The 24,587-nt window shown below is 48.2% G+C and overlaps 1 protein-coding gene across 1 annotated transcript in view; it reads right to left on the minus strand.

Annotated features, from left to right (window-relative positions):
* Positions 1 to 2,144: 2,144 nt before the first annotated feature.
* The window catches only part of LOC126542042 (protein Wnt-4-like), a 66,107-nt gene continuing 43,664 nt past the window's right edge, over positions 2,145 to 24,587 (minus strand). Inside the window, exons 2-4 of the mRNA XM_050189014.3 lie at positions 22,761 to 23,017; positions 10,930 to 11,485; positions 2,145 to 7,005 (exon numbers count right to left, since the gene is read on the minus strand). Coding sequence (XP_050044971.1) covers positions 6,804 to 7,005; positions 10,930 to 11,485; positions 22,761 to 23,017 — 1,015 coding nt within the window. The 3' untranslated portion in view covers positions 2,145 to 6,803. The remainder of the gene's footprint in view (positions 7,006 to 10,929; positions 11,486 to 22,760; positions 23,018 to 24,587) is intronic.

Consider the following 24,587-nt stretch of genomic DNA (forward strand, 5'->3'; position numbering starts at 1 on the left):
CCCATTGAATATTGCGCGCAGTTTACACAGAGCATTTTATGGCAGACCAAGTCAAACCCTTTTGAGTAATCAATAAGAATGGCGTCCATTTGATCGCGGTTATTGAGTGCAAAAGCTATGTCGTGCGTGAGTTGAATGAGCTGCATGACAGTGTGAAAACCAGTCCGAAAGGCATACTGGTTTTCGGAAACGAGATTGTTACAGGTTAAATATTGAACAATGTGCTTATGAATAATGTGTTCAAGGAGCTTGCAGCAAGTGGAAATGTGAGATATCGGTCTGTAAATAGCTATTAATTGCTTATCGCCAGATTTAAATATTGAGACCACGCTAGCAATTTCCCAAGCTCGGAGAACGGTTGACGTGTCCAGTGATTTATGAAAAATTACTGTAAGATACCGGGCATTCCATTCTGAGTACCGCTTGCAAATCTGATCGTTGATAATGAGTGCTACGGAGTCATGAGAAGAGGGTAGTATTGTTTTCCAAAATTTCCATGGATTTTTTATCATGAACTTTGTTAATGTCGCGTTAAAGTAAAAGCTTTTAGCTTCTATCTGTTTTCTCTTTAGTTCGGACTTGAGCGAGAAAAGGAGTGAATCGTCATTTTCGCTGTGAAGCCGGTTACGCTTGCACATACGTTTAATGCGTTGTTTGAGATGCATTTTTGAGAAGAACAAGGTCAAGAACAGAGTTCACTCTAGTAGGACGTTCAACCACTTGGGTTAAATGAAACGAAAGAGCCATATTAATCAGAGAGTTCACAAACAGCCTTTTCGCGACCTGTTAACGTTAACGAGGTCCAATCAATACAAGGAGCATTGAAATCATCTGTAATGATTATTTTATAATTATGAATTATGTTTTCGGTTATGTATTCTGTAATATGGGAAAAGGCATCTTCAGAACGAGGCATGATAAACAGCGCCCACTACTGTCACAATACCATAAACCTTTATCGAGTACTAAACAGACTTTTCGATGCCTTTTTAATAAAAAGAGCTATGCCCCCACCTTTACCGAGTTGCCTGTCGTTTCTTACGACCAAATAAGCTGGAGGCAAAATTTTTGAATGCGATATAGGGTTGTTTAGCCATGTTTCAGTTACGCAGGCAACTGATAAATTGTGACATTCTACTAGCGAATTGAAATCTTCAACCTTGTTAAGGAAACTTCGAGCATTTACGTTCATAAGTGTTAGTTCCTGTTTATTATCGAGTCACTCTGTGTGCTTAGAAATGCCAATGAGGAGTCTGAACGATTGTTTTGCGAACGTTGTCCCATGTGTAGCGGACGCTATCGACTATCAGGGAATCGTACTGCAATATATACTTGGCTGCTTCTTTACGGATAGCAACCGAGTGATCAAACAAATCCTTTTTGCCGTAAACGCGCAGGAAAGTCTTAATTAATGTATAGATTAGATCCTTTCAGTTTTCTGGCATTTCTAAGTAGATCAAGTTTAGTTCTGAAATCCAGTAACCTAACTTACCTCTGGTCAGGTGGAGCGGGGTGTCGGCAGCGCGGCTTTCAGAGCAGCACTGATTCTTAGCGTTGCTTTCACAAAGACAGCTCATCGCTGTGTTAGATTTTAGTCAACGAACTGTCATCATCATGCATGCCGTCGTCGACCGACACCGTTGTCGTCATTGTGGTCGTCTTCGTGCCAATGTCGCCGTGTTGTCATCGTCGTTTCCTTGCCATTTCCGTGATCACGTCGCCGTCCCCGTTGCTGCGTTAACTTCCCTGCGCAGTAACCTATGCCATTTTCTTTATTTAAGAATTAGTTATATCTATGCTGCTAAATATATAGTCCACTGTCTTAAAATTTTAAAAATCTGATATTAGATTGTTTATGCCAACTTTATATATTCTGAACTGTCTTAGCAATCCACGAAAACAATACAAAGTGTGCACTCTAGCATGGCACTACATTCACCTAGGTTCCCTTGAGCATTCTTGCTTTTCTCATCAAAAATAAAAACGAAGTTGTTTGGCAAGGAACTGCCGACTCATCTATGTATTCAAGTTCGTCCTGTTATTGTACTGCTTCGTTCACTTTGCAAGATGCACCAGCCAGTCTAATTAGTAAATACGTTTCCACTGAGAAACGGTTCTTGCAAGGAAAGCACAACACATAGGAATGAATAGTTTATGATCTGCGATTTTATTGGTCTTCCCTCTACAGTCACTAGAAATAAGTGGAGTGATTCGTTTGATTAGGTCGAAAAATGTAAAATGTGCAGTTGGAGGGATGGTGTCGACGCCATTTATGAGAGTTTGCTGTTACCTCGAGTCTCTTAAATTAAAACGATGTCACTGGGAACAATGGGGAGTGGACGTACATAAAGATAAAAAAGATGGCGGGCAAGAAGCCGTCCGGACACTTTTTGGCTCTTTCGTTACGAAATGAAAGATGCACGATTTGTTGACGATGTACTGAAAGCTCCTATCGCATCTACAGTTACAAGGAGAACACTTTCAGCATTAGTAAATATTCTGGGCAGCGAAAGTCGGCCAAAGTTGGTTTCGTCTCGACAGCCCTGCTGGTCGCTGGAAACGCACGGAGCTTTTCTTTCTATAGCGGTTAACGCTTGTTTTGAGTCGTAGCGCGATGACAACAAACGGTGGCTGCAGTGGACATCAATGCAAGTCATATGCTAAAGGACGTCACTGGTGAAATGTACTATTTAGCACGTGTACCTACGTTAACCATTGCTCTGTTTTGAACACATACAGGGTGTTTCAGCGAACACTTTCAAATTTTGTGACAACCTGTGATAGATAGCACAATTCTAGCTCATGAGCTGATCTACTCAAGGAGGCATACATTACTTGCAACAAAAAAAAATTGAAATGCAGAATCGACTAATTAACAAAAAATCACTAATTAAGTTTTTAACTACTTACCTTATGACACATATTGCAATTTAGAAATTCTAGCCGGGGAGTTCGCAAGGCGGATCCACTTGAAAAGAATTGTGTGGATGACGCCATTGACGAGATATGTGCTGCCAAACTGGCGGTAAAGATGCAATGTCGTTTCGCTTACTTTCTTAACAAAACATCACTTTATGCATTGAATCACAAAAGTAATTGGAACGCTAATGCATTTCTCCGCAAAGTTCGGGAATTAATGTATCAAAATTGGTGCCATCCTGAGAATCTGTTCCAAGTGGATCCGCCTTGCGAACACCACGGCTAGAATTTCTAAATTGCAATATGTACCATAAGGTAATTAGTTAAAACTTAATTAGCGAATTTTTGTTAATTCATCGATTATGCATTTCAATTTTTTGTGCAAGAAATGTCCGCCTCTTCGAGTAGACCAGCTCATGGACTAGAGTTGTGCTATCTCCCTCAGACAATTTTTTTTAAAGTTTGAAAGTGTTCGCTGAAACAGCCGATACACTTATGAATCGTCATACGTGGGTTTATCGATTCTCGTTGCCGTCATGTGACGATTTGTACGCAACTTTTTGCTTTTATCATTTTTCCTTGTAGCACACCATTTACACTTGAGTGGTAGAATGCAGTAGCAGAACGCAGTAGAATGAGTCCTGGGCCGCATTATGTAAGAATTCTATTAATTATCCATTATTTTTTAATTTCATCATTGGCTATTATGGCTCCAAGCCTTCGCTATCACTAGTATTGGCCACTTGCTGTTACGGATGTTAAGAGAAGAACATAATCGAAGGAAAAGAACTCACACATAATACAGCCCATGACTTCTTTTTCGACACGTTCTTTGGGAACATTCACAGATCGAGGTCAGTAAATGCTTACTGAACAAGGGCAGTATACATAACGCAAGCGACGCACTAGTGCTAAAAATGCTCCGAACAGATTTTTCTTGCACCAGGCAAAATGGAATAAAAAAAAAAGAAAAAAAAATAAACTCATTGTTCCTGTCCTGCAACACCGAGTATACTGTTTGCCATGGCAGCTGTCAATGGCCGAACGATCTCCAGGTGAAAGTTGCTGGGAGACGGGTTCGTGCAACAAAACAACCGCGCAACAGGCCGCGTCTTGACTAATGCATTATTTATGCGCGCGTCCATGCACGATGCACTGTCACACACGCGAGATGAAAGAGGGAGTGAAGAAATGGCTATGGCGGTGTCCAAGGCGCCCACGGCGACTTCACCGCTTCGGTGTGTATTTGTGTGGAGGGTTCCTTCTTGGCAGCACACTGGGCGAAGCTGCTTTTCTCGCAGGTGACGACTCGCGTACCGCTAGGGTCGATTGGCCAGGAGCTGGGTGGCGTCTTTCCATCTTCTACATCTGTTCACTTCAGCTTCCTCATTGGGAATGGCACGATTGGCGCCACCGTCAATTCTACAAGCCATAGTCCGGATCTCGCAGGAAATTATGTACATAAAGCATGATTTCTCGCTGGGCTTCTGCAAAGAAAACACTTTAAAAAGATAGCCTGGACACGATTACTTGTGCATAAGCGTTTGCAACAACACCTTTCCCGCGCGCGCGCCTTGCCAGAGTTGTCGCGGTGTATCCTGCAGAAAGCAAACTAACCTACCAAAGACAGTGAGCAACAGCCTGACGTAACAGATTTTCGCTTAGACGGTGTGAGCGCCTGAAGCCGCGAGCGAGAGCTTGGAAGGAATTTTACGAGTATTAGGTGGAACATTAAAAGGGGGATAAAGGTAAATTGCTAAATTGTTCCTCTTGAGTACCGAATAGACAACTTTTACAGAGAACAGAGACTTCGCATTTCCGAAAACTATACAAAACAAAATACAGGTGGTAATGCCACCTTGTAATTCTCGCGCCAGCTCCTGTGACGTCATATCTTGTGGCTACGTCTGGCCGAGGATATAGAGTTTGTTTATTTACAGAGCTGACTGAATTCCTTAAGGGATACATTGCACAAAAGATGAAAGGAAACACAACCTTGCAATGTTTGAGGCTGTTTCTGCGCCAAAATTACTCAAATACGCGAAAGTACCGCGATATTTGTGACTTCAGGCTGAAGCCGTATAGGCGATATGGTTTGTTGGCGAAATTCAAAGAAGAGATTGCGTTGCGGTGAGGTACAAACGAGGAGCTGGACACACTGGACTAGATCAACTGTTTGTAGTTCCTTCTTTGTCCTCGTTTTCAGAGCGCTACGTTTGCTGCCGTTACAAGTCACCAACAAGCCCAACTTGCATCAATGAAGGAAGTTTCAGCCTTCGCTTTATCGGCCTATAAGCTGGATTTCTTTACCCGACGAAAGGGTGAACATAGCGTTACGAAAAGGTAACATACCGTTCTGGTCTGCCCTTAAACACTGATAGACTATCATTCCGAGAGTGTCGCTGCATTTTCTGTCAGCTAAATGACGACGTAGTCGATAAGAAACCCGCAACTTAGCACAGTGGATCGTCAGTGAAGGCCGATAAAGGTACGTCGTTCGAATGTCGGCGCAACGCAGACTTTCTTCTGTGGGGAAGATAAATAAAATTGTTCAAACTGCATTTTCTTATATGTTCTAACACAATCATTGAAAGGACGCACAATGCCATCGCGATGTGGTCCGGCATTTTGACAGCGGTGGTGCCGATCTTGCCCGACGTTTACGCAGCTCCCTCGATTATACGAATGCTCTGTTCTCGGTAAAAGATACACCTTGGGCATTATTAGCAACCATATATGACTTCAGATTGATCTAAACGCTGTCTTTCGGTGCTCCTTTAAGTTGCGCTCTTTCATACAGAGTTGACTCGGTTCTAAAGACAACGTTTACAGCTACACCACTCAGCATTTGAAGCGAGCCTCCTCTGCTCCCAGCCACAGAGGGAAGAATGATGTCCTCTGGATAACGCCTCCGTTAACGCTGTACAGGCGCTACGGTAAGCGTGACTGCAGCTATACGCCACTAGGCCGTGTGGTTTGGCTTCTGTTGCAGTGCAATGTAATTCTATCGGAGGGAGAAAAAAAAAAAGCTATTCACCCCACCCTATAGCGCAGGAGGATGACCACAGGGAACCGACAACATCGCCCAATGACAGCCCTGATCTTAAGCGCGGTGCTCTTTACTTTTTGACGAAGACTGTTCCCTGTAATACCGGAGGACATCCAGGAGGCAAAGCCATGGTAGCCTCGTAAGCCGTAATTTTGCCGCTTTGCCGTACTTCGTGCTGGTTCCCTTGCTTTCTGTTACCTACGAATGAACAATTTGCGTGTACATACGTCCACACTAATGTCTGGAGCGGTCAAGCGACGCTAAGTTTGGGATACAGGGATAAAAACTATATAGCTTCCGTGCTGTTGCGACTACCACAGCGCGCAGTGTCCGCCTAAGCCTAGTAATTAAACTAAATCGTCGCTTTCCCTGCTTCAAAACAAACTGATCGGACGCTTCAGACAGGAAGTGTGTACGCCTGTATAGTACATCGCGCATGCTGTGCCAGTGCCTGACAAACTACACAGCGTTAACAACCTAGCCTAACCATCATACGTTCACTCCTGCTGCCCGCCCGTCTGCGGATCACTTGATATCTTCAGCGTCAGGCCAGGCCACATTCCAACGCGTGAAGATAGTCTAGATTGGTCGCTCCAGCAGTCGACTTGGAACCGTTCGCTTCTTTCGCGGATGCGCTTCCGCGTAGTACGCTGGCTTTATCGAGTGCGACGCATGCGACAAGGCGCTCTCCCCCTTCTTCTGTTCCCGCGCGTCCGTGTGGCTGGCTTTTGTTGCCTCGCTCGTCTACGGCGCGGTTGGCGGCGGTGGCGGCGGGTGCGTGCCAGGGACTAGAGCCGCCCCGCAGAGGCTGAGGAGGAAGAGACGCGCGCAGTTTTCACTTGCAGAAGTGTTCCTCTTTGGTGACCCTGCACGTCTGGCACTGCACCTTGCAGCACCAGACGAACTTGCAGTGGCACTTCTCGTCCACCTCGCGCACCACCGTCTGGTAGCCGCGGCCGCAGCACAGCAGCCGGCAGCCGTCCATTCCGTAGCTGGTGTTGTTGCACGAGCGGCCGGTGGTGCCCAGCACGGCTAGCCTGCGACACGCAAGACACATGGTAAGACACGACTCCGGCAGCAACGAGTCATCGCTACTGTAATGGTCGTCGTGACTCGACGTGAGCTCATCCCAGCACTTTCTTTGCTTCTCTAGATGGGCGCCCACTGCATCAGTGGTTCCAGATTTTGCACGCGTCTTGTCTCTGCTGCCCTGCAGCCTTAGATTCGCAAACTTTCTATTACGAAAAGTCAGCGCCAAGCCATAACTAAAAGCCATCGAACTGTTGCATTGGTGCCTTTCAGTTAAGCAACTGTTGCATCCAGAAACCAAAGTCAATCATTCAATGAACGCTTAGAGCATGGCACCTACCACCGGCTGGCGTTCTTGTATTCTTTCGAGCTCACCCATTCATAAAACAGCTTTCAGATTTCTATGAACATAGCGTTAGAGCGTAGTAATTCTCTGGTGCAGGCTGAGAACGACATATTACTGAAATGGTAGAGTGACAGTACGCAAGGTTGCCCACTTGAAAAAGCACACCGTCGAATTGTTACTCTCGCCCGTTTTTTTATATTTTGGGCGCGTCTTGCTCTTACAAGGTGCACGCAATTAAATCACTGCTACCAAAACTAGCAGCCATGACTCGAACTCGGGCGTTATGCCTTGGCAGTAAAGCCACGCCTCTGAGCTTTTGAAACGTTTCTGAGGCCACAGCACGCACGCGCATAGCTATTTTCTTTCCTTTTTTTTGTTTCATCTTTCTTGAAACGGGTTCAATGAAGGACATCAAGGTCTTTCTCCAGTCGTCTGATCTTCTGGCCGCTCCTACCTCCCATTTCAACTTCGCTGGCAACTAAAAAAAAAAAAAAAAAGAACGCCATGCCATAAATATCGGCCTGTCAAAACAAGAGAGGAATTCGACCGCCAACAGCAATGATCGACGAATCTTTTCTGCTTATTGCCCAGGAAGGATTAGTGTCAACGGGCCATTGCGTTGCGTCTGATGAAAACCGATGATAGCTCTGGAATCCTCGTTTGCTTCTCTTTCCTTTTCTTTCGTCGCTGCGGAATGCGCGGTGCCTATTTTTTTTATAATTTTTTGCTGTCGCGCTAAGGTGCTCTCAATAGGCCCCTCTTAAGAAAAACTCGTCTCTTAGTAAGGTATGGGGCCACACGCGCGTCTGTCTGCAGTGTGAGAGCTGCGAGCTCTTTTGGAAGTTTCCTTGTCGCTGTGTGCCATGTCCGTTCATTAGCACCCTAACTGAATACTCAGCTACAAAAGACTATTAAGGTTGTGCGTCATTCATGACTACGCAGTAGCTTTCTGTGCTGATGCTTGCACAATTTATTCAAACTGGGGTATGTAATTGACGTGAGCTCTTAGCATATTACAGTGTTGGACGTATATAGCAGAGACACCCCTCTCCCCTCAACACTTGTCTGGTCGCGTTACCCGGTCGCATCTCGTAAGGTTATATGCAATTAACATTCTTCCTTTAGAAACGCTACAATATATCAGGACAAACCTTTGTCATGGGCTGGAAGAAGTTGCTGTACGTGACTACCGAAACTATTAGGCAACGAGATGAGCAGGTCGAAGTTACACGTAGCAGCAAGACTTGTGCAAAAGGTTTTCTTAATACAACTTCACCAGGTGTCGTCATGATATCTGTGGCTTCGCGACGAGTATCGTCCTGACGGTAACAAAAAAAAAAAGAAGGTTATGCGTGTATTACTTCAAGGCAAAAAAAGTGTCCTCTATTAAAGCGTCTGCGCATCTGTATTACTGGTTGAAGATTGGCTGTGCGTCGGACCCAATACAACGAGGAGCGCGTACACAACCAGTAAAACAGCGGCACACAACAGTTCTTGTTTTATGGAGTTCTATCCTTACGGCAACAACTACAATTCACAGCATTTGAACATCACTTCCGCAGATCCCACACCTCAGTCCATGCAGTGAAGCTTTCCTCTCTCGTAAACCCATGCGAATGCACCGCTCATCCGATACGGCTACGACAACGACAGGCAGCGCGGACAGCGACACCTTGTAGCGAAATGGGCAACCAAAACGCGCTGAAACGTCCTTGAGTTGTGCGACACTTCTGGCGGGGAGAAATCTGCGACATTGCAGGAAATGTTAATCACACCGGCTGAAGAGAAAACATAGTCGCAGAGTATGCCGCAAGACGTCGCCGTAAGAGTTTCTGTGCACGGCTCAGCCTTGGCCATTTGGTGAAGCGGTGGCGCCAATACCAGGTGAAACGTAGCTGACCAGCAAAATCAACTTGCACAGCTGGTTTTATCGTTGATTTCTGATGTCTCTAAATATTGAAAATCGGAACTGCACAATAATACAATTGAACCAATAGAAAATTGTTACCTGGGATACGTGCACGTTGAAGTTAAAACTGTTATTCGCGTGGCTAGATCTCATCGGTGTGTCCCATATATACTGTGGAGATGCGGGACTCTCACGCGTCCGCTGATATGTTGCTTTCTCGCATAGCTCCCGTCTCCTGTAATCCGGCTTCGCCGCGTGGCTTTACTGCGGCGGCGGTATGCTTGCAGCGTAGTACGAGGGATGGCGCGAGTGTTGCTCTGCTAACGCCACCTAACGGCGGGGTTACATGGGCTCAAAAAGGAGAAGGCTCTTCCTCACGGCTAGGGTTCGGCTAGCGACGCGAACGTTCTGCGCGTGCGCCGATCCATGCTTCTGCGAGACCGTCTCGCGAGGCCCACCCCGGAATGGACGAACACTATCGTTCGAACGCGCCACCGTTCGCGTGAGCGTACACGCGAACGACCAGGCGTTGGTCTCCAGCATGGGGCTCGCTCGTTATCCGGTCGCGGTAAGTCGGACTTCCGCGATTTGTCGCGCGCCCATCAGCATGTTTTGTGGATAGCAACTCGGCTAGCAGACATTATTCTAGGAAAGGTGCAATAAATGCTCTTGTGATTGCTTGCACTACTGTATTGTCGTTCCTTTGTCCCAAGAGCACGGGTGAGAACCCCACGATACCAATACTGAGGTCTGGTATAAGGCCACAAACATAACACAAGGCTCACTGTGGGCCACACCCCGATGTTTCGGATCAGGAAGGAGAGCGTCGATAAAGACTGGCAACTTGTGAGGGTGGCCGGGGATCAATGAAATACCAAACTCCAGAAGCAAACAACTCAACGAGCCACATTTTATTCGATGATACCGTCCCATGGAAACGAAGCAAATCTTGTAGCAAGGTCGACAGTTGGGCAGTTTGTTGACATTGCTTTCGAAATAAGACGGACGAAGGTACGCGAGACATTAGAAACCTGCCCAGTGTGCTACCTCGAGCGCTTTCGTGCTTTCTGCGCTTAATTAAATGGGCCCTGCGGTATTTTTATTTGAAGAATGATAACGTAAGGAGTGAGTAGGGTGCCTTTCGCAAAATTTATTCCCGCAGTAATTTTAGACAGGAGCCTACAAATAAGGAAGTTATGAAAAACGCAATGTTCACCTTGTCCATTCCTCCTCAACACAACGTTTTTCTCAGCTCGAGCTGCGCCGCATATAGCAATGCCCTGCCTATAGCTCTCTTCTGACCTTTTTTTTGTGGCGCACTTATGGTAACCCTGAGGTTGGCGTCTGACAAAGCTGCCAGCTGGAGAGTCACAATGTACCGGTGGCAGGGCAGGTGGCACACGTTAGCAACCGCCGCTGCTCCTTTTGACACAAGATTGCAAGGGTGTGCAATAGAAGTGTCGTTGAACGCCTCAGATAAGAGTGAGCGGTCTTTTACGCGAGATTATTGGCTGCTTGCTGCATACAGCGAAATCACTCTTGCCTCGTAAGTCTACGGTAGCTTTGTGCACGTATCGCGAACGTTTTCGCTTATCGCGTTCGAGAAGCGTCGCAGGGCCCCTCTAAAGCTAAATAAAACAAGTTGGGCAAGAAGGCAGCGCCCGTGCGCACACTCACGTCTCGTTGCGCGTGCAGTAGTCGGGCGACTCCTCGAGGTAGACGAGGTCCTTCTTGCCGGGCTTCTTGACGTCCCTGAGCACGGGCCGGAGCCGGGGCCGGCGCTTGCGGCCGCCCGCCCTGGTTCCGGCGCGCGTCATGTGCACGTGCGTGGCGCCGTCGAACTTGACCGACAGCGCGTCGCCCACGGCGCGGAACGGCTTCAGCCGGCGCCAGCACACGCGCACCGAGCACGAGCCGGACACGCCGTGGCACTTGCACACGGTCTCCATGCTGCGGCGCAGCGTGCGCCGGCCGGCCTCGTTGTTGTGCAGGTTCATGAGTCCCGACGCCGTGGCCGGGTCCTCGCCGGCGTCCACGAACTTGCGGCTGAACTGGGCGCCGAAGCCGATGTCGTCCGAGCAGCCGCCCCACTCCCAGGAGCCGCGCGGCTTGCGCTGCCGGATGGCGCTGTCGCAGCCGCACTCGTTCAGCTCGCCCTTGCTGCAGGCCCGCGTGATGCTGTACGCCACGCCGGCAGCCGACACGCCGTACACGTACGCCTTTTCGCGGCTCACTGCGACGGGAGAGAAGGACGGGTGCTCATAGGTGTCATCGCTGTACATATGCGTTCGCTGCTCTGCGATCAGCATTAAGAGATTACGCATAGAGGGTGCCTCAGGGACCGAATTCCCAAGAACCGTCTGGCCCGGTCTAGCGATAGTAAGACATAATCATTAAGGATGTGGCATCATGCAGGCACGAACTACGTCCTCAACCCTGCGAACTCTTTATGGGAGATCGTGCGAGAGTCCAGCTTGACCGGCAGGTTATGAACGCCTTCTTTCTCTTATACTTATTTGTTTCTTTGTTCACTTTATGATCCCCACCACTGAATCTCACTCCTACCTTAGGCCACTGATCCATCCTTGTTTATTCCCTCTTTCGGTCGTAAGAACTATCACTGACTGGACAGCCGGCTTCCATTATACCCAAAGCACCGTCCAAATAGACGCCAGCAACCAGCAGCGCGCGCAGAGCCGAGCCGCGCGTTGGCGATGCGGCTGAACAGCGAGACGCATCTTCACATGCTATACGGGTTGTCCCAACTATCATGCACCAAGATTTAAAAATATGCAAATGCCACGTCGCTGGACAGAACCAAGGTAATGTTGTTTGCCGTCGCTTGGAGATTCTCAGATTATTTTGTGCATTCCGCCTAATTACATATGTACTCTTAATTAATTAATCAACTTCTCAAATATTATATTTACATGAAAAGTATCAGTGAGAAAATTGTAGAGCAACATGAAAAACTCCCGATACAGCTTTCTGTTCCTCAATACGTGCTGCATAAAGGTGTTTTTCCGGGTCTTAGAGAAGACCGCGAATACACGCAGGATTGCCGCGTGACTGGCCGCTCGAGTCACTTTGCGTGTATTCGCGGGCTTCTTTCACGCTCGGAAAAGCTCTTTTATGTAGCCCGTATTGAGCAACAGAAAGCTGTATCGGCAGTTTTTCATGCTGCTGTGCAATCTACATACATACAAATCCGTACGTATGTCTGACATCACGGATTTCAAGGTATCCTCTTGCGTTCTGGTTGGCTCGCCGCAGCAAGAGTTCTCGAAACTTGCTAAGTTCAGTTTTGGGCTCATTTATGTAATGTTATGTAGGCCAAGTGTGCCGATAGGAAGTTAACTACACGCAGCTATATATGACGAGCAGAAGCCGTCAAAATTTATGACGTCACGGTGATCTTGTGCGGGAACTTCAAGGCGGCGTCGCCACCCTTATTTTGTGTTTACATTGTTTTTCTGGCTTCCGAAGCCAGGGGGAATTTTCTAATACTGCTCAACGTACTTTACAGCATGTTTTCTAGTGCTTCGCGCGGATACTTGGCGAAACGCACACAATCGTCATCTATCCGTATCGTCAAAAGCTTTCGTGCTAAGCACTTGAAAGGATGTCTTACCAACAAGACCAGAACTCCGCCCGTAGAATGTTATTTTACAGCGATAGCTGTTATGGGTTCACTCCCCTAGCGTTTTGATCGTCTGCAAAACGGGCATGAAGTGTCATGCTCTGTTGGGAACATCTTGTGCAAGAGCACGGGATGCGCTAGCGACCCCGCTTGCGTGCGTCGCACGATCGTTTGCTGCATTCGGCTGAGTTGCGGATGCGGACGGGGAAGCCTACATCTGCCGCTTCTGTACATTTGCGCGATCAAAAGGCACTCTAGCACACATCCTTGCAGAGTGCACTAAGCTCAAGAACGCCCCCCCTCCACCCCCCCCCCCCCCCCCCCCAGAGCGATGGGAGACCTTGTTGTCCAGCCCCAACCTACCGACCCAGCTCGCGCTGGCGGCTAGGGGCCAGGAACTGCTGGACGCGTATGGGACCTGAGAAGAAGGTTCCACCCCATCTGGTGCCAGCGCGCACCAACCTTTACTAAGGGCTCAGTATAAAAGTTGATTCTCTCTCTCTCTCTCTCCTAGTCGTTTTGATGTCCGCCATGGGTGCCCGTGTCTGTCGCAGGATTCTTAGTGATTTGCAAAAAGTATTTAAATAAACGAATTCAAGAAAATTATCAGTGCGGCAAGTGTACTCCAACTCCGGTCCCACAAAGTGTAGTATTCGGAGGTTTTACATGAAAGTGATCCCATTGAAGCTACAGTACTCAGAGAAAAACACTGCACCAGGAGAGCGTAATCACTCCGCTAGCTGCTATATATATGATCCACTTCACACGCCACGTTCTGCATCTTACCTTTAGGTCAGCACCTTAAGTGAAAGAAGCTAAATGAAGCCAGTGGTAACATGTCAAAGGGTAGACAGAAATGGGGAAGAAGAAATCTAGTCGTGCCTCTACACTTTATGATGATAATTATGATTATGACCTTAAAGGCAGTGGCACCTAACCACGCTGAGAGATTGGCCTCCGGGGAATGTTACCTTCACAATGAAGTTTTCTTATTCTCCACAGGAGAGCGCTCCACGAGCACCTAGGAATTGCACCTATATACTTAGTTTCTGCCAATGCTGCAGCAGAAGAGAATAGTGCCCTTGAAGAGTTATGATTAGCTGACGCCACGTTCTGCAGCGATCTATAAATCCGCACCGAGGTTTAGCTGAAAGAATTTAAAGGATTGGAAAGAGGAAGAAGACGCCATGTCTCTCCCCATGGCGTCTTCCAGGGCAAGCGGCTATTGCGCTCGCCATGGTTGACAGGCGGAGGCCTTTTGTATATAGCGATTCAAAGTCGGCTGTTAGGGCCTTTGAGAAGGGCTCGGTGGCTAAGGTTGATTTTAAAATTAAATGATTTTAAATTATATTAAATGAGATCTCTCAACACTACTTACGTTGGTTCCCTGCTCACCTTGGTATGATCGAGGGAGCCCCTGCGAATCTCAATGAGTCCGCTCATGAGGCAGCGCGAGATCTTACCCTCCGCTCTAACCCGCGCAACGGCGTGGCGGTACTCCCCGAGAACAGAGACTTCCCTTCCACATACAATGAAATCACGAAGTATTACCTTCTTAATCGCAGGGTTTACAGTTTGCCGCATCCTAAACTAAACAGGGCTTAGGCACTTACATTACGCTTACTACAGACTGGTACTTATCCTTGCCCACGGAGACTGAACATGTTTTATCCGGATACGTATACAGAGCCTTATTGCCAAGATTGTAATGCTTTAGCCATGCTCGAACACATGCTCTGGTCTTGCGAAAGAATTGAAGACTCGGCGATCAAAGATGCGTCCAGGCGGGAGGCTGCACTTCGCAGCCCGGACCTGGATGAACAATTTTGGGCTGTCCAGCAGGGTCACGACGTGGCCGTGAGGCTTGGCCTTCCGGTCCCGACGTGGGAGCGGCCCGCTTAGTGGTTAATTATCACTACTTGCAGGACCAAATAAGGTTTTCCTTTCTTCCTTGCTTCCCCATGTCTGTGATATCACCGAAAAGCGCCATGTCCACTAACAAAGAGGATGTGGTCTAGAGTCGACACTCGGTAAGAAGATTTTCTTCTTCTCGAAAGCAGGTTGCTCGCGCACATTTTCGAGTGTTTACTCCAACCGATGCTAGACGAAACAGTGCAAGGCTTACTGCGTACAATATTGCGCCAGCTATCCCTTCACTGCTTCGCGCTAAGGACGAAACTGCAATATTTTGAAATGTCAAATTCAAAGGCGTGCTCATAGATACTTTCTGAAAAACAAACAAAGAAACTGAGCGAACTCGAATTGCGCGACTATATAGCAGCGCCCAGCGCCAATGTAAAAGCCATTACGGCCCACGGAAATGAAATGGCAGGTGACGAAGAGCACGACAGTAAACTGTGGAAAGGATCGCTGCTCGTTTCGGCTGTTCGAAAAAAGAAAAAAAGGAATGAAATCACGTGACTAGAACACAGAGCTTGTTGAGAGACAAGAAAAAAAAAATGAAAACAGCACGAAAGCAATAGGGAGTAAACCGCGTGCCCACCGGGCATCGCTGGCGAAGCCATAAAGTCGAGACCCCGTCCAGACACGCGGAAAGATCCCTGCCGTTAACGACAACCGTATAACACACGGTAATATAGCACCTTTCAGCGCGCCGTGTCGGTGAGCGAAACCAATTTCTCCGGCGACTTGGCGCCCGAGCCGCCACCCCTGCTAAGCCTGCACCGCACGCCCAAGCGCCGAACGGCGTCGACGCCCGTCGAGTCGGGAGGCGCACGGGGATCGAAACCGCGCGCCACCTATACACGTATGTACCGGAGGGACTCATTGCGAAAGACGAAGGGGGCCCCCGTTTTACGAGCTTCATCCCCAAAGAGGAGGCCAACGCCGGTTCCCCGGCGCCGTTTCCACGTTATTCGCGCGGGGATGCATCGGAATACGCCAGCCGCGGTTTGCTTCATCTCTGCCCCAAATAGAGGCGACGGCTCAAAAACAAGAAGGGGGACGAGTAAACGCCCAGGGCGTCAGTCCGAGGCGACGGGACAAGGTTGTTAAACGAGCAGCGGATGCTTCGCAGGCGGCCACGGTCCGCGGCGGCTTTTAATCTGGAGCAGGAGTCGAAACCCGCAAAGGGGCGGTAGTGCTGGCTTTGTAGCGTGGCTCGCCGACCCTACGCTCCCCGCCCATCTGTGGCGTGCAGGGTTTGGACCGCGTTGCCAAGTGCCGTATGACCAGGCAAAGCTCTCGCCTCCGTTAGGGGGATTTGGGAGGTGGGGTAGATCGCGTGAGTAGAGGGGATTCTAAGAGGACGGGAGGGTGAGAGTGACGTTTCCATACGACTTTTCATTTATGGCCGGTGAGCTGTGCCCTGTCGATGACTGTGCGCAGAAGAGATGTACGGGGGTCTTTTGGGGGACGCTCTTGTCGGATTTCACCGAGTGGGAAGATGAAACCTTGATGAGAAAGCTGTATCTCGATGAGAGAAGTCAGGTGTTCTCGCTGGCTAAATTCGCCTTTATATGGCACGCTGAAGTGACGAGTATGGAGCGCGAAAGACTTAGTAAGAGCGGCACTGCCACGACCAGTGACGTCAGCTTGCTCGATGGATCTGCTCACAAAGCTACCAAATGAGGACAGGCGAAAGGAGAGGATGGTTACGCTTCGAGTGCAACAGCATGCCGACGACAACTTCTGCTGTGGTTACCGCCCGTTGTTAGCGTTTATGCTGAGTCAACTTTTTTCCCTTTATTTCGAAGGCCTTGCCATCGGCGACGTCATGCTAAAATGTATGCGGTGATTTCTGCAATACCACCGAATGCAAACGGTACTCGGCTAGGTCAGTCCTTGACGAGACTTTCTTTTTCCCTATATCTAATTTTTACCGAAACGCACACGCAAAAGCAACCCGTCAGATGGACGAACCCCCCTTTCTGTCTCCAAATCAGGCAATGCGCCCAAAGCATCTGCGGCATTGACTCTGCGCTTCCCATTGACGTCGTTCGGCGGCTCGACTGTGGGCAGGGTCTCCGTAGCGAGCGGGGTGGGGGGGGGGGGGGGGCGGCCATAATAAACCGACGGCAGCGAGGAATGAATATCTTTCACAGGCCGTCAGGGCTTCCCACGTGGAGCAACAAATAAACCGCAGATAGGTCGACCTCGGTCGCGCTGCCGCCGTCGCTCGGTTGAAATCTCGCCGACGGCTCGACGTATGCGCAGGCAAGACCGTGCATTTGGCCCGCGACTGTTTCCTCTTTTGGTCATCGTCGGCGCTGCGACGCAACGTTCTCCGATATCTTCTATACCGGCCGCTCTTTTCTTTCGCACTTCACGAGTGCTTTCTTGTGTGCGGGTTTTTTCCCATTTGTATATGTGCGTGTGAACGTCGAGCGTGCTTGCGCTTGCATCCGTTCGTCTGTGCGTTCGTGAGTGCGTGTGGTTGTGGCTGAACGTCAACGAAAACCTTTGACAGAAATGTCAAGCTGTATTATCCTCTATGTTAGTAGTTTTCGTACTCCTGTACCTTCACAGATTAAAAAAAATTGCAGTAAACATCTTAGAGAGATTAAAGCACGCCTTCGTTATAAATTATTTCGCAGTGCTGCGGAAAAAAAAAAAAGTTCACTTTGCCGCCTCTGCTAGTATACAAGTCGGTGGTTGTGTGGCACCGAGCTTTAACACTGAAAGAATAAGAGACCACGATAAGGAAGGACAAATAATCTGCTGTCGTCTTTGGTAATTTCAGTGCGAAAACTCAGCGCAACAGAATCATGAACGCGCACTAACTAGTTCCATTCATCGCTTTGCTAGAGTGCATACAAGTAGTCCTGCCAAAATGCCGGCGATACTAATCAAGCAAAAGAAGTTGGTTCTACGCAAAAGGCAACAACTAAATGTTTATGGATGGTATTTATGCTAGTGACGAGTCTTTTTTTTTATTCTTCATACCATGTAATCATTCATTACAATTTGTTTGGAAACGATTCATTGACCGTTTTATCAGTCGATGTGTCAGTGAAAAAATTGTTGTCGACGTGATAGGCGAACGGCATACAGCAACTTCACCAACAACCTATAGGTTTTCTGTCGTTCATTACCTTCTTAATGCCCCATTCTGTCGCAGCCAATCAACGACAACAATGACGCAACAGTGCACCGTGTCTGGTAATCGTGATTGGTTAAGCGGGTATGCATCTTTGGTGCCAGGTGCCTTCGGAAACGTGCTCGCAGCGCGCTCGATCCTGCTGTGTAGCCAACGAAGGCGCAGCCACTCGGTCAGCCTACTCAAGGCGTGATGCAGGGCACTTCGCCTCCCCACAGCCTCTGGAAAGCTACGTAGCCAAGCACGTACAGGAGAGGGCAGGCTCCGCATTGCGCGGAGAAGACAAAGACCCGGACGAAATCGGGGTCTTTCAGACTAAACACGCGGCAGCGGGCCAATTGCGTCCCGCTGGTCAAACGGGCAACTTGGTTGCACTGGGGTAGATTTATGAGCCTGCGAAGCGTAAACAGGTGCCAACCAGTATCGTTAACTGCGTCAGCTGCTACGCGTGAGCGGAAGGGCGAGAAGTTATGGCATTCGCTCTTTGCTCGCGTGGCCAATGTTTATATTTCGGATGAGAGGTTCTGCTCCGTATTTCGACCCGTTACGTATTATCACGTAATCGCGAGAAAAATCTTGCGGTGCGTGCTTGCAGGGCGCTCTTGAGGAAACAGGTTGAAAATACTGTGCGCAGAATAGCTTCTCATAAAGGGGGATGGCCAGATCAAGAGGAAAGCGGAAAGTGCTCAGTCAAACTTTTGTGGTAGCCGGTCAGGCGGCTCCTTGCCGAGCACCGTGAGAGCTACAGCAATTGAATATCGCACTGTGAATGAAAGTATTCGCAAAAGGGACATTTGAGTGGTACAGCCGCTTCTTCCCTGACATTCCGAACTTTACAGGGAAACCTTGTCTTTTCATAACTGTTTGTATTTTTGACTAACAGCAGGAACTCTGCACGAAGTCAGATCCCAGGAATTCAGCGATTGGCTCATATCGGCCCAATAACGTTGAGTAGGTTATCAGAACGTAATCATTCCGGCTGTTTCTTTTATTCGATTGCGAATTGGAACGTAAGCTTTTTTCTCGTTCTTTTTTTGCTTCGACAGCATGCTATACGCCTTAAGAGTGGCTTTGGGAATACAATGGCAACGTCATCATCGGTCCCTTGGCACTACGTTTCCTTCATTACTATTTTTCTTTTACCTGGCGCGCGTGAAGCCACCACCCTTGGCAAATATTATTCATTCGCTTCTCCAGGAATCATCATCATCATCATCATCATCAGCAGCAGCATCATCATCATATTCTTTTATGTCCACTGTAGGACGAAGGCCTCTCCCTGCGATCTCCAATTACCCCTGTCTTGCGCCAACTGATTCCAACTAGCGCCCGCGAATTTCCAAATTTCATCGCCCCACCTAGTCTTCTGCCGTCCTCGACTGCGCTTCCCTTCTCTTGGCACCCATTCTGTAACCCTAATGGTCCAACGGTTATCTAACCTGCGCATTACATGACCTGCCCAGCTCCATTTTTTTCTCTTAATGTCAATTAGAATATCGGCTATACCCGTCTGCTCTATGATCCAAACCGTCCTCTTTCTGTCTCTTAAAGTTATGCCTAGCATTCTTCGTTCCATCGCTCTTTGCGCGGTCCTTAACTTGTTCTCATGCTTCTTTGTCAGTCTTCAAGTCTTTGCCCCATAATGTCAGCACCGATAAAATACACTCATTGTACACCTTCCTTTTAAATGATAATGGTAAGCTTCCAGTCAGGAGCTGACAATGCCTGCCATATGCGATCCAACCCATTTTTATTCTATGAATTTCCTTCTCGTGATCACGGTTCCCTGTGATTAATTGACCTATAGGTAAACGTACTCCTTCACAGATTCTAGAGGCTGACTGGCGATCCTAAACTCTTGTTCCCATGCCCGACTATTCATCATTACATTTGTCTTTTGCATATTAATCTTCAAACCCACTCTCACATTCTCTCTGTTAAGGTCCTCAATCATTTGTTGTAATTCGTCTGGAGTGTTGCTGAATAGGACAATGCCATCTGCAAACCGAAGGTTGATGAGGTATTCGCCGTCGATCCTTACTCCTAAGCCTTCCCAGTTTAATACCTTGAATACTTCTTCCAAGCACGCAGTGAATAACATTAGAGAGATTGTGTCTCCTTGTCTGACCTCTTTCCTTATAGGTATCTTCCTACTTGTGTAGAATTAAGGTAGCTGTGGAATCTCTGCAGATATTTTCCAAGATAATTACGTAAGCGGTCTGTACTCCTTGATTACGTAATGCCTATATGACTGCTGGTATCTCTAATGAATCAAATGCATTTTCGCAGTCTATGAAAGCCATATAGAGAGGCTGATTGTACTCTGCGGATTTCTCGATTACCTGATTAATGACATGGATGTGATCCATCGTAGAGTATATCTTCGTGAAGCCAGTCTGTACCCTTGGTTGGCTAAACTTCCAGTGTTGCTCTTATTATATTGCAAATTATCTTGGTGAATACTTTATGTAATACTGGGGGTAAGCTAATGGGCCTATAATTTTTCAATTCTTTAACATCTCCCTTTTTGTAGATTAGTATAATGTTTGCATTCTTCCAGTTTTCTGGTGCCTTTGAAGTCAGTAGACACTTCCTATAGAGAGCCGCCAGTTTTTGAAGCATTATTTCTCCTTCCTTTGATTAAATCGACTGTTATTCTATCTTATCCTGCCGCTTTTCCCCGCTTCATGTGTTGCAAGGGCCTTCTGACCTCATCGCTGGTTATAGGTGGAGGTTCTGCAACCTGTTCATTACTGCTTCAAATGGAAGCAGTAATGAACAGGTTCAAGATTGCTGATCATATTACTCTGCTTATCTTTCAGTGCATACATCTTGTTTTGTCCTATGCCAAGTTTCCTTCTCATTGATCTGGCTGCATCCATTCTTTACGGCATGTTGAGTCTTTCTCACGTTATAATTTCGAATATCCCTTATTTTCGCCTTGTTGAACAGTTTTGACCGTTCCGCGAATTCTATCTTATGTCTTGAGTTGGACACTTTGATTCTTTGTCGTCTCTTTGTTAGGCCCTTTGTTATACTTGGGATAGCTTGCCTACTGGTTGCCTTGGCGCCTTGCCTCCAACTTCATTTGGTGCCTCTGAAGCCAGCCTAGTTACGGTTTCATTCATTACCTCCATGTCATCTTCATCTTTCTGTTCTAAGGCTGCATATTTGTTTGCAAGCACCAGCCTGAATTGGTCTGCTTTTACCCTTACTGCCTCTAGGTTGGCCTGTTTCTTCTAGGAGTGTATGCTACTAACTTAACTTCAGAGTGATAACTGCAGATTATTTCACGCTTGCACGGAGCGTCGAACTTGCGCGCTCGTATTCTACGCCCCAAACAAGTTTTGCACCTCGTTTGCCTATAATCATTCATGCTGCATGCAACATGCACACCTCAGTAACGTCAGAAGGCCTTCCCATAGACGCACCAAGATCACGTCTCCGGGGGTTCTTAATTAAAACGTTGAACAAGCGAGGGGAGCCCACTGTGTCGGCGGGATTCACAGCATTCCGAGTCGCCGCGTGCAGTGCAAGCGACGCACGGGTAGTGACAACGTCGAGTGGCTTCCACATCGGTGCAAGCAGCGGCGGCGCCTAGTTTTGTTTCTTCGCGGCGCGGAAGAGACGCGTCCCGCGAGCGCGCGGCATTCCCGGCGGTCGTAAAGCCACCCGCCGCCTGCAAGCGGCGCGTCAGCGCTAGCAGCCGCGCCGTCCGTCGCCAACAGTCCGGCTGGTCGTACTTTTCCCGCCCTCTTCTCCTGCAGTGCGGGCGCGGCCCCGCCGATAATCGGCCGCCGATGGTTGCATCACTGCTGCAGTGGAAGGAGCCGTGGGCGTCGGACAAGCTTCGGCCCCTGGTCGTAAAGATAGCGGACCCTAAAGTGGCCCCGTGTCTCTGCCGCCCAAAAAAACGTGGCGGGCATGCAAAAGAGCGCCCTCTGCGCTGGTATGCCGGTGGCGGCAGCTCGCCGCTGTGGTACCGCGCGAAGGAATGTCCGGGCACGCCGTCGTGGTCTCCTTCGGCGGGGCCGTCAGCTACGGTCGTGCCGCGACGGCGCATACCGTGCCACGCTAAGCGAGATAGGAAGTTCCTGGGACGGCCAGAGGGGACGTGAGGGCTCACTTTTGGCTGGGAGCTCCGGGCCTGCGGGACAGGCGCGTTTCTAGGGTGAGAAAACACGGATAAAGGAGTCCGTACGAACGTAAACGAGGCGCTGGTCGTGGGACCTATACGGAAAGAATGTCGGTTATATATACATTCGCTCAGGTGGTCAAGCAAGGGCGGAATGTAAAGTGAAGCAAGGTGCACTTGACATATAAATTGTCGAATATGTGCACAGAAAGCCCGCATTTACGTCCTTTTCACGCTTTGCAGCGGTCGGCGGAGATTTCGTGGCCATAGTGTCTTATTAAAATACGCGATTTCTTTAACCGCTACGAGTCATTCGGAAAACCACACATAAACTTCCGTCGTGACATTGCGATACGCTCGCAGCGACGCTGGAGGGCGGAGTGGTTTCGCCCTTCAACCAAAGACGGCCCCGCCATTCCTTCCGCTGGGAAAATCTACGTTTTGCGACTGGCATGCCCGCAGGCGTCGCGTACTTCTTTCTTACTCTAAACGAAACAAGTAACTACTGCATCCAAACGGAGTGCCGTACGTAATGCACTGAAAAATGTCACCTCAGGAAAAAAAAACAAAAAAACATACAACTCGAACGAGCCAGTGGTTCAACTGCAAGAACTATGTATTCGTGGCTTCCTTATCGACAATGAGATGTGTTTGTAATGCCAGTATATACTCACTGACGTTGAGCACTCCTCCGAAGACGGATGGTATGTTGTGGAAGGTGGTGCAGTTCCACCGGCTGTCCCTGAACTGGAACTGGCACTCGTCGATGCCCAGCTTGGCGCCGCGGCTCACCGTTTGCAGCGCCCGGTGGCTGAGCACGCACAGGTCCCGGTTCTCCTTCACCTGGTAGCGGAGCTTGTGGCAGTTCTCCGAGTGAGCCGACGCCTTCAGCGTCAGCATATTCTGGTACGTGCTCGGCATGCCCAGCAGCCTGTGAAGAGGGCGCGAGAACCGCATGCTCAACCCACGGACGCTTCTACACACAGCACAAGGGGTGTCATGACCTATCAGCAATGGTCCGTGGCCGTTAGTCGAGGGGCACTAGAATAAATTGCGCACTTTGAAGTACTAAGAGAGAGAGAGAGAGAGAGAGAAAGCAAGAAATCCAGGTAGGTCAACCAGGCGATCGAGTGCCCGCTTTGCTACCCTATTCTGGTGGTAAGGGAAAACGGGAATAGAAAGAGGAAAAAAAGGAAGGGAGTGAGCCCTGAGTGCCCACGGGAGGATGCATAGGAGCACTATGCACAGGGTCCTATGAGAAACGACGTAGTGGAGAGCTTAGGATTAATTTTCACCACCTGGACTTCTTTAACGTGCACCCAATGCACGGCACACAAGCGGTCTTGCGTTGCGCCTCCACCGGAATGCAGCCGCCACGGCCAGGAAGCGAACCCGCGACGTCGTGCTCAGCAGCAAAACCCCATAGCCACCATGCAGTGCCGTGGTTAGCTGCCGAGAGTCATTCCTAAGTGAGTGACTTCGATGTGAAAAGAAACAAAGAAAGAGAACTTCGCGACGGACACAAAGTTCCGCATTCATGCATATGATTTGTTACCTTCTTCTATGTCAGCCTAAGCTTGCTGGAATTTAGGGCCCGTATTCATGAAAAGCTCTTATGGTAGAATTGTTCATAAGGGTAAATTTCAGCCAGTCCTGATGCTGGACATAACATTAGCGAAGATTGTCGGCCCATGGCAGAGAACACTTACGAACAAAAGCTTTGCGTATGAGGCCCCAGATCTCTGTGTTCTGGCGTAGTCAGTCTAGCCTTGCCTTTCAACAACACCTGCCTTGATTCCGAGTCACATGTGAACTAGCTTAAGAGGAAGCTTTAGCTCAGATGCTCCCATCTAAATACACGCAAAAGGAGAATTCGTTTTTCTCGACAACCACTACACTAAATGTGACGAGGGCTATTGCTCTTAACAGGAAAACTTAAAATCTAGTGACTGCTGGTTCCGAAATTTTTGTTTAAGTCGTCAATTTTTCGTTAGAAATTGGCAAAAATTGAAAATTTTCAGAGAACGAAACTATCAAGTTTACAACTCTGTAACTCAGCAAGAAAAAATGATAGCAAAATTCTGTGAATTGCATCTGATAGTACATTTAAAGCGGATAAAATTGATATGTTACACACGAATCTGGAAAATCTCACTAATGTGGAAATACAGCTTTTGCAGAACCCTTGTGCATAACGTAATAAGTTCACGTAAGATACAAACTGACATATCAAATTTGCCCGCTTTGAATGATCTGATGGGTGCCGTTTATAGGACCGCGATGTGTGTTCTTGATGCGGAGTTATTAACTTGTAAACTTCGTGCTTCTATTTTTTTCAGACTTTCGAATGTTTGAAAATCCTTTTAACAAAATTCAGCCTCTAAATCGAAATTCCGCTCCCAACAGTAACTAGAATTTAACTTTCTCTTTAAAATGCTACAAATTTAGTTAAGATCGGTCCAGGGGTTATTTCAGAAAAAGGTTTTTGCGTTTTACATGTA

This window comes from Dermacentor andersoni, chromosome 2 (assembly GCF_023375885.2).
Source record: "Dermacentor andersoni chromosome 2, qqDerAnde1_hic_scaffold, whole genome shotgun sequence".
NCBI lineage: Eukaryota > Metazoa > Arthropoda > Arachnida > Ixodida > Ixodidae > Dermacentor > Dermacentor andersoni.